General features: G+C 43.8%; 1 protein-coding gene and 1 long non-coding RNA gene across 3 annotated transcripts in view; one reads left to right on the top strand and one right to left on the bottom strand.

Annotated features, from left to right (window-relative positions):
- Positions 1-7,213, top strand: part of LOC114006714 (uncharacterized) — a 49,021-nt gene extending 41,808 nt beyond the window's left edge. Inside the window, exon 2 of the long non-coding RNA XR_003548409.1 lies at positions 6,760-7,213. This is a non-coding gene — a long non-coding RNA (uncharacterized LOC114006714). The remainder of the gene's footprint in view (positions 1-6,759) is intronic.
- CRYBG3 (crystallin beta-gamma domain containing 3) overlaps positions 1-9,997 on the bottom strand; it is a 125,017-nt gene extending 115,020 nt beyond the window's left edge. For both annotated transcript variants that reach the window (XM_006171554.3, XM_006171553.3), the window contains exon 1: positions 9,783-9,997. In XM_006171554.3, coding sequence (XP_006171616.1) covers positions 9,783-9,931 — 149 coding nt within the window. In that variant the 5' untranslated portion in view covers positions 9,932-9,997. The remainder of the gene's footprint in view (positions 1-9,782) is intronic.
- Between the last annotated feature and the right edge of the window lie 6 nt (positions 9,998-10,003).

A 10,003-nucleotide genomic window follows, 5' to 3' on the forward strand; every position in this document is an offset into this window, starting at 1 on the left:
AAAACAGATTTTTTCCATACCCAAGCTTTTTTTTTTTTTTTGGAGAGGTTTTTGCTATAGGGCACATGTGCTCACCAGACAGAGAGAGAGAGACAGAGAGATAAAAAGTGAGAAATCACCCCCCAGAGGGGATGGCCACGCCGCAATCCCTTCTCCTCCATTCTCCTCTCGGGATCTTGGGCATGCACACGCACACATGCACCAGGCATGAGTTTAAGCCATGGGGTCCGGGACTCGAACCGCGGTCGACTACATGGGAGTCCAGCGGCATAACCATTACGCTAACTGCTGGTCCCCCCAAACTTTTTAAATAGAAAAAAAGAGGGCATATTATACACCATGGCTTATACCTTGCTTTTTCTTTTTAATTCACGGTACTTAGACATATTTCCTAATCAGTACATAAAAAAATCTTTCTTTTTGATCACTACTAAATATTGCATATGAATTTACTATGATTTATCACAATTGAAGAGAAGCTATTTTTCACCTTTTGCTATCAAAACGATGTTAAATGACTTAACTCATACAGTACAGGTAATGTTTGGCCTATCTACAAATTGTTTATACCTGATGGAACTCCCAGAGGGGAACTGCTGAGCACTGTAAAGCCACAATATTGAGAGAATTTAATGAATTTCTCTCTAAAGTGGCAGCTCCATGTACACTCTCATCTGAAGTGTATGAGAGTTTCAATGTCCCCATAAACTGGAGTTTTTGATCATATGGGGGAGTATAGTATCTTAACTGCAGTTTCTATTTGGAACTCACAGTTGAAGCAGACTGTCCCTTTTTATGGGTTTAAATATAAATTTACAACTTATATAGACTTTATTTTCTCCCCTCTCTACTGTCAGGGCTATAAATTCCTTATTGTACAGAGCACCAACCAGCTCCTCCTGGGCAGACATCCAGCTGCATTGCCATTGTCTTTCATTTCCATTGAAAATCATTTTCTAAAGCCAGCCTTCTTTTATGGGTCTTTCTAAATGAAGGAGAGGAAACTGTCACATCATGCTGTAAGCTTTGAATTCAGGAAGAAGAATTTGACTCTGACTTGACCACCAATGCTGTGAGACTTTGACTAACTTCTGAACCTCTTGCAGCCTTAAATCACACGTCTGAATAATGGAGTAAAGATACCACTCTTATAAGTTTGCTCTGAGGATTAACTGAATTTATGTATTTAAAGCCCCAAGCACAGGACTCATATCTGAGCAAGACCTCAATAAAAGGGGATTTAGTTTTGTCATCATTAATCTTCCAGGCAAAAAAGAAACACAAAAAGCCAAAGACACTTGGCTAAGCAAACAGTTGTTTCAATGCTTTGGGATACTTCCAATTAGGTACTCCCAGGAGTTAGACACTGAGGGATAGTCCTGCTGGGGTTGTACCATTACGCAACCATTCAGGACTGCCAAATAAACATTAAGAAGGAATTATTTCCAGTTGCAAATCTTTCACTTGTTTTCTATCTACATCAAGCCATCCTAAGAATAGCCACTCACTCGGAATGTTGATTTCTGAAAAGATACCTTTTCTGCCTCCATCCCAGACCTGCAGAGCCTGCAGTATCTAAGGAGCAGGAGGAATGGAGGGATAGTGGTTCCATCCATCTTGCTGGTACAGCTACTCTCATATACCCCTACTGTTCCCAGCGTGGTAAAGGATGCTATCAGACCAAGCTTGGAGAAAAGTTACTAATATGAAAGGTTCTGGAAAGCCCAATTAAAGTTCTCACACAACATGTGACACTCATGATATAGCAAGTATGTTCTGAACACACAAGTCACACAAATGAAAATATGTCTGGCTAGTAATGAGTTTATCTTAAGAAGAGAACTGTGCATTTTAACTCCTCCATTAAGTTATGGGCCTTTAAGGGCAATTTTGGTTATTCATTCATCTTTATATCCCTGCTGCTTAGCTCCATATTGGACACATAGCCGCCCCTCTAATTTATGAACTGAACAGACTCAAAATAAATATAATTTATTCTTTTTTTTTTTTAAGAGGTTTTTGCTATAGGGCATACGCGCTCGCCAGAAAGACAGAGACAGAAAGCGAGAAATCACCCCCAGGGGGTATGGCCACACCGCAATCCCTTCTCCTCCATTCTCCTCTCAGGATCTTGGGCACACATGCACATGCGCCCAGTGTGAGTTTAAGCCACCGGGTCTGGGACTTGAAGCACAGTAGACTACATGGAAGTTCAGTGACATAGACATTACGCTAACTGCTGGTCCCAATATCATTTATTCTTTAACTTTCACGTGATGTTGACTCTCTGTTCCGCATACAGCCTGAATTATTTCAATTTAGATCAACCTACAGTTTCTTGTTTCCATAGTTTAACATTTCCAGTAACTGGGCTTCAGTATATTTCATCAATACTTCAGGTAGGGTATGAAAATATTTTGTCTTGAGGAAATATTTTTTCTCTCACTTTGTAAAATTTGCTATTATCTTTTTTTACACACAATGGTACTTCAAAAAGCCTGTTGTGAGATAGAATTAAACTACATTTTGATGTAAAAAAAAAAAAATGTGAAAACCATGCATAGTTTTTTCAGTAATTAGGTATTTTCCCTGAATTTCTGAAGAGCCTGTGTATTTCCCTGTAATGACTAAAATCCCTAAGAATGTTATAGCTGTTTCAATAAAGTTAGGCACCCTGATTACATAAGTTTAATGCACACAAATTTGCAGTATGCTTGTAATTCTAATACATTCAGGGTATAAAACTCAGTTTCCAAGTAATGCCCACAGTAAGAAACAGAATCCCCAAATTGCTATTTGGTAGATACCCTATAAAACTCAAAAGACAGAACTCTCACTTGGTAAATATTAGGGTTTTGACACCCTAACACAATCTGTGTTTCTTCTGTACTGTCAGGAGTAGATTCTGTGCTTTGATTTAACCCGGGATCTCAAGATTCTGACAAATACACACACCCCTGAGGACTTCTGGAATTTGCTAGTCATCTTTACTACTGTAGATATGAACTGCTGATAAGGCATAGGTTATCTCTTATTTAACTAAACTAGTTACCAATTATTTTCAGTAGTGCTTTCAAATCAATGAAAATCCAATCCCCATGAAAAGTCAGCAAGTAAAACTTCCTTTCCTCACATAATTGATGCCATGGTCAACACTGTTAGTTTAACGTGAAGGCCAACAGCCCTTATGCTGGCCAACAGAGGAACTATTAACATTTTTTATGAGAATATTTCTTTGGGCCAGCTTCATAGCCCAGTGATTTAGGAAGCCAGATTCCACATGGATGACCATGGTTTGAATCCCGGTCCTAGTAACTTGGGCACATGTGCATACATACTCAAAATCCTGGAAGAAAAATCACTGTAGTGTCACCACTTATCGCTGGAGGATGTTTCTTCTCTCTGGCTAGTACACATGCCCTCTGGCACTTAAATAATATCTCCTAAACCAAGGAGCCCCAAGCCCCAGGCCATGGAACCGTACAGGTCTGTGGCCTGTTAGGAACTGGGCTGCACAGCAGGCAGTGAACAGTGGGTGAGCAAGAGAAGCTTCATCTGTATTTACAGCTGCTCCCTATCACTCACATTGTCTCCTGTCAGATCAGTGGTGGGTTAGATTCTCATAGGAAACCCCAGGTGGGACCATCCAATTGCAGGAAAATCCCACTGATGCTACATTATGGTGAGTTGTGTAATTATTTTAGTACATTATGCATTACAATGTAATAATAGAAATAAACTGTACAAAACATATAATGTATTTAAATCATCCCAAGATTATCCCCACCCCACCCCACACCGATTCATGGAAAAATTGTCTTTTTTTTTTAATCTTGAGGTGAACGTTCACTTCATATGATTACAGTAGGTTTTTTGTTTTGTTTTGTTTTTTGGAGAGTTTTTTTGTTTTGTTTTGCTATAGGGCATGTGCGCTCTCCAGACAGAGAGAAAGACAGAAAGCAAGAAATTATTCCCCGGGGGGATGGCCACGCCACAATCCCCTCTCCTTCATTCTCCTCTTGGGATCTTGGGCACGCACGCACATGCGTCCGCCGTGAGTTAAAGCTACCAGGTCCGGGACTTGAACCACGGTCGACTATGTGGGAGTCCAGCGACACAGCCATTACGCTAACTGCTGGCCCCTGTTTGTTTTTTTGAGAGTTTTTTTGCTACAGGGCGCGTGCGCTCCCAGAAAGACAGAGAGAGACAGAGAGACAGAAAGCAAGAAATCATCCCCCCAGGGGGAATGGCCACGCCGCAACCCCTTCTCTTCCATTCTCCTCTTGGGATCTTGGGCACACATGCCCAGCATGAGTTTAAGCCACTGGGTACGGGCCTCGAACCATGGTCGACTACGTGGGAGTCCAGCGACATAGCCATTACACTAACTGCTGGTCCCAAAATTGTCTTCTAGGAAACCAATCACTTGTGCTAAAATGGGGGTGGGGGGGCTGCTATCTGAAGCCACAGTGCATCAGCATCCTGGCCCCATTGGTTCAACACTATCAGCCATACCAACAATAAACACAATCCCTTATGTTGTTAAATGCCCACTTGGAGGTAGAGCGTTCACTACTCTTAACTGAAAACTACTAATTACTGCTATCATGCTTCAATCAGCAAACACAGATTAACTCCTCCTCTGAAGCAGGTAAAGGAAACATCAAGATATGTAAGACACAGCCCTGCCTTGGACCTAGGAATCACATCTATCTTCTTTCCATCATCAATAATGCTATATGGGGTCACTCGAATTAACAGTCAAAGGGATATACATGAAACAGGCCACACTGTCACCACTGCAGAACAAAGTGAGGACGATCAACTGACCTACATGTTTAAATGTGTTTTGGAGAACACTACAGAAGGAAGGTAGAGAGCATGATGTAGAAAAAAAGAACCAGAGTTTTGGGGTCAGCTAGAAAGACCTAAATCCTTAATGCACGAAACTTCCTTCTCTCATGATCTGATAATCATTCCTTACCAAGAGGGCTACCACTCTTCCTCCTGCTCACCTGGGTAGAAGTGTTTTGTGTTATCCCAGAGACCAAGGGATGCTACTGGCAATTAGTGGGCAGGGTTATGGATGCCAAATGTCCTACCAAGGACAGGAGAGTCCGGTTCCAAGAGTTGTTCCACCCAAAATGCTTATTAGAGCATCCACCACTCAGCATTCTCCCTCCCTCAGTTTCTTCAATTGTCAGATGGTGATCACAGCTTTCAGGCTGTGAGGTTTAAATGAGGTGCTCTAAGTAAAAGTGCCCAGCCTAGGTGTAAGCACACTCAGTCCTTGACAAATGCTGTTCCCCCTTTTTTGCTCCCTTCTGAGTTACTAACACTGCATGTTGTTCATTTTAAACAGGCCCATCATGCATGACAAAGCAAAGAAATAAAATTGAGCAATCATTTTCTCAACTAGGAAGGCAGGTATCCCTCCAGTTTCATATTTCAGCAGTATCTGTTCAACAGGCTTTCGCAAAATTCTCTAAACATCAAATCAAGTTCAAGCACCCTGCCTATAAACCTTTATGACCGAGTTCAAATCTAACTTTCCTACTGTCTCTTTTACTCTGTTCCACTAATACAAATAGTCCGTAACAGACCACAAACTCCTGCAGGCCTCTGATCAGCCTACTATCTATTCCCTGTTTCTCTCCCTCTTTCTGGCTAAGTTCTCTACTCACAGAAACATCACCAATTCTTCAAAAGGCCAGTTATAAATCACTTTTACTGGGCAACCTATGGCCTGATGGTTAAGGGAGCCATATTCTACCTGGTCAACTATGCAATTCAAATCCTGACCCCCAACAGCTTCAGAAACACGTGTGAATGCACATCCCCAAAATCCCAGTAGGATGAAGAGATGGAGAAGGGTTTGGGGCATCACCATACCCCATTGAATGCTACTTTCTCTCTCTGGCAAGCACACAAACCCTCTGACAAAAAAAAAAAAAAAAATCACCTTTACCCTGAAGCCCTTCCTAGTGTCCCCTATCATTCTTCGAGTCCATTCTTCGTGTGCCCACAAACTGGACTGAACACTGCAGCAGTGTTTCTCACAGAGGGGTCTGGAGAACTCCAAGCAACCTCAACATTCCTATGAAAATTTCAATTTTTTTCATTTCTATATAATCTAAAATAAATTAATATAAGCACTTCCTGGATCTGGTCAACCACCCAAGATATGAGTACTATTAAGCAATTTCAATGCCCACACTTTGTCTAAGTACACAAAAATGTTGATACTAATAGGCTTTCTTCAATTGCTGAAGGTTAATGACAATAAAAGAGCCACAAGCTCAATATGTAAATGATGTGTTCACACCAAGTGAACCCCAAATACACAGAACACCACAAAGGATCCCTACCATTCAGAGGGGAATACTGGAACACCAGCATACGGCATGATGCAAGGCAGCACAGACATGGCCACCCCTCCAAGACCCTATGTCTGTCCGTTTGTACTGCAAACACTCTGTAAGTAGCCAAAAAAGAGTCATCAGGATAATGTAAATCTGACTTTATTGGTCATGTCGTTATGTCTGTGTTTTAATTCTGTCAAAGAGTTTACATCCCATTTTGTATTTGTGTATGTGTAAGTTACATAATAAAATGCATTTAAGTCAATACAGGAGTGCAGAAAAGGAAATTGTATAACAAGGCTGAGAAAATGCTTTTCATTTTCAGTACCCTGAAAAACCAGAATGCTGACATTCACTTTATTTATTTTTCAAATTGTATTCCTGTTTACTATGGCAGAGAGTGCACGAAAGAAAAAGAGAACGCCTCAGTGGAGCCTGGCCACACCACAATCCCTTCCCCTCCAATTCTTCATCCTGACTGGACCCTGGAAACACATGCCTACTCACCATGTAAACCATCATGACCAGGACTCCAACCCTGGCTGGCCAGGTGGGATCCTGCTTCCTCTGAATAGCACTTAACTGCTGCATTATGGGCCAGCCGGCACTAATTGTTAGTGAAAGTAAGGGGCCTCAGAGTTGCAGTCACAGTGAAAGATTTGATATATGCTTGCCAACTAAAAACAGCTGTGTGATTCTGGGCAAGTTTCTTTAATCCTTTTGTTTTGTTTTACTGTATAATGGGAATACTGACAATACAAGTTGTCAAAGGTCATGTTCAATAATTTTATTAAAAGTACTTTGTAAACTGGACAGAGCTAGACAACTAATGTACTATTGTTGGCCAAGTGGTCTTCTTGGAGCTTCCTGAGAGAAAGGATCCTTCTTCACGGTCATCTTTACCTTACCAAAACAGACGTTTTTTCTTTCTTTTTAAAGGATTTTGCCATAGAGTATGTGTGCTCATTCGAGAGAGACAAAGAGAGATACAGATACAGAGAAAGTGAGAAATCACACCCCAGAGGAGATGGTCACACTTCAATCCCTTTTCCTTACTCATCAGGATTTTTTTTTTTTTGGGGGAGAGGTTTTTGCTATAGGGCGCATGAGCTCACCAGACAGACAGAGAGAGACAGAGACAGAAAGCGAGAAATCACCCCCCAGAGGGGATGGTCACACCGCAATCCCTTCTCCTCCATTCTCCTCTCGGGATCTTGGGCACGCACGCACACGCGCTTGGCGTGAGTTTTAAGCCACCAGGTCCGGGACGCGAACCTCGGTCGACTACGTGGGAGTCCAGCGACATAGCCATTACGCTAACTGCTGGTTCCCACTCGTCAGGATTTTGAGCACACACACATACACATGTACCTCGTGTGATTTTCAAGCTGCAGAGTCTGGGACTTCAGACAGTTTTAAGACTGAGTTGACGCCTTTGCATCTAAAATACCACTGCAAAAGGTAAACTGACCTCTTATTACAAGTTTTTATTGCCACCAGAGAACCAACCAAAATACCCTTTCATTTTGAAATAAGATCACAGTGACAGATAGGAATTCTGTTTCCAATCTTGTTAACACCAGGGTGTTGTGTTACTGGGACATTCAGTACTACTAAGCGTTTCCATTTGTTTCATTAAACTTTCAACAAAGGCTTTGTTTGTTTATATCCTTGAAAAGAAAGATTTAAGCTCATTTAAAACAGTGAAACACCCACACAAAGGATTATCTACTATCCCCTTAACATCTGGCAAGTTCCAAAAAAAAAAAAAAAATTAGAATAAAATGAATGTTAGTATAAGCACAATTAAAATTTTTATTGTCAAAAAGCCAAGTGGCTTGTGCCTATCTGGAGACATGACAATAGAGAAGTGGTAGGTGGACAAGGAAGTAGCTGCTAAAGTGGTCAGCTCCAGCCTGAAATCAGGCTAGAAGTGAGAAGCGCCTTCAAAAGTCTAAACATGCAAGGTAGGCCGGCAGGAAGGATGTCAGGGCAGCTGGGACATGAAGCTGGAGTTGGCCTGTTTGCTGCTTTCTAACACTGACTCCCAACTTGTGCTGAGTCTATTTGTGACTTCTTTTAAAATCTGTTTTCATATTACCTAAGATTGTTGTTACAGTGTGGGCAGGCACTGCGCACTGTCCATGCCAACACAGCTCTCTGACATCCTCCTTGAGACCTGTCAGACTTCAAAACTATTTTTAACCACTGTGAAACATTGAATGCTAAACTCAACAGACAAGGCAGTAATAGGTGACACTTCTCATGAGATTAATCGGTCAATTTCAGTGGGTGCATTCTTGGCAAGATGTTATTTTATTAACAGATGGTCATTACAGAAATGTTTCACAAGCAGGGAGACTGAGGAAGGACCAAACACATCTCAAAATCTGCATACGAATGGAACTCGGTCAGTTTTCAGTATCCTGTCCTTGTTTTGGGTTTTGCTTTTTGTTTTGAAGTATCCCCAGCCCAGAATCTTTAGCCTGAAGTAAGCATGGCTTTCTAGAGCGCATCCTTCCAAAAATATGAGTTACACATTCTTCCAATGCAATTTGGGGGACACAGGAGTGTAAGCCTCTCTTCCCATCAAAAGTTTCAAACACCAAGTTGTATTTCTTTTAACCTCCATTCCTCCCTTGAGGTGAATGAAAAGATTCAAGGACAGGCATTTTAATGCACACCACCGAAAACATTAGATTGTATGGAAGGTAGAAAAGGAACTACAGAGAAGGGCACACTTCGATTTCGGGAACCAAGACAGCTACAGTTCTGGTTTCTGGAATCTGGCATTTGGGGCAGATGTTTCCAGTGGCAGACGGGAGAGAAAGCAAGTCGGTATCACGTTAATGTCCAGTCCATGGGAAACAGAACTAGCGAACTTTTTGTTTGGGGGTTTTGATGAAGTCTTGGGAACTCTCTTTAAAGGAGCACCCCAGGGGCACCTAAGGAATATGGGAAACCACAGCGGAGGGGCTGCCGACCCCGGCTTCGCCTCGGCCACCTCGGCGTGGGTCTGCCCGCACACCAGCGGCTCTCGGCTCGCGCCCTCCTCGCCCGCCCGCCGCCCTCGGCTCACAAGTGTTTCGCATTACGCCGGCAGGACGCCGGGGACTGCTTTCGCTCAGAACTTGGAGAGCAGACGCGCGAGTGCAACGGGGACAAAATCACGTACCGGCAGGCGGAGGTGGGAGTGACGCCGGCCCGGGGGGAGCGCACCTCGCGGCGCGGCAACAACTCCCCCAGATTTAACCAGCCTGGGAAGGGGAGTGATGCGGCGCTCGGGCGCTGGGCGAGGAGGAGGAAACTTCAGAAATGGAGGAAGGAGAAGAGAAAGTGGCGAGCGGTCTGCAGCCTGGCCCCCAGGCGCCCCAGCCCCGCGAGTCCGCGCAGGCCCCCGCTGTCCCCCGTGGCTCCCACCTGGCAGCGCCCCGGCCCGGAGCCGGCGGCTGGCTCGTCCCCGGCCTCGCCTCCTCTTCCTCTTCCTTGTCCCGGGAAGGGTTTCGGGGAGCGAAGAACCGGGAGAAGCTGTGCCACGGGGCGCTGCCCCTCCTCCGGCCGCCGGACATCCCGGCGCGGTGAGCGGGGGAAGGACGAGGCGGCGCCCGGCGCCCGCAGCCCGGAGCCCGCGAGGGCAGGAC

This window comes from Tupaia chinensis, unplaced genomic scaffold (genome assembly GCF_000334495.1).
Source record: "Tupaia chinensis unplaced genomic scaffold, TupChi_1.0 Scaffold149851_1, whole genome shotgun sequence".
Classification (NCBI taxonomy): Eukaryota; Metazoa; Chordata; class Mammalia; order Scandentia; family Tupaiidae; genus Tupaia; species Tupaia belangeri.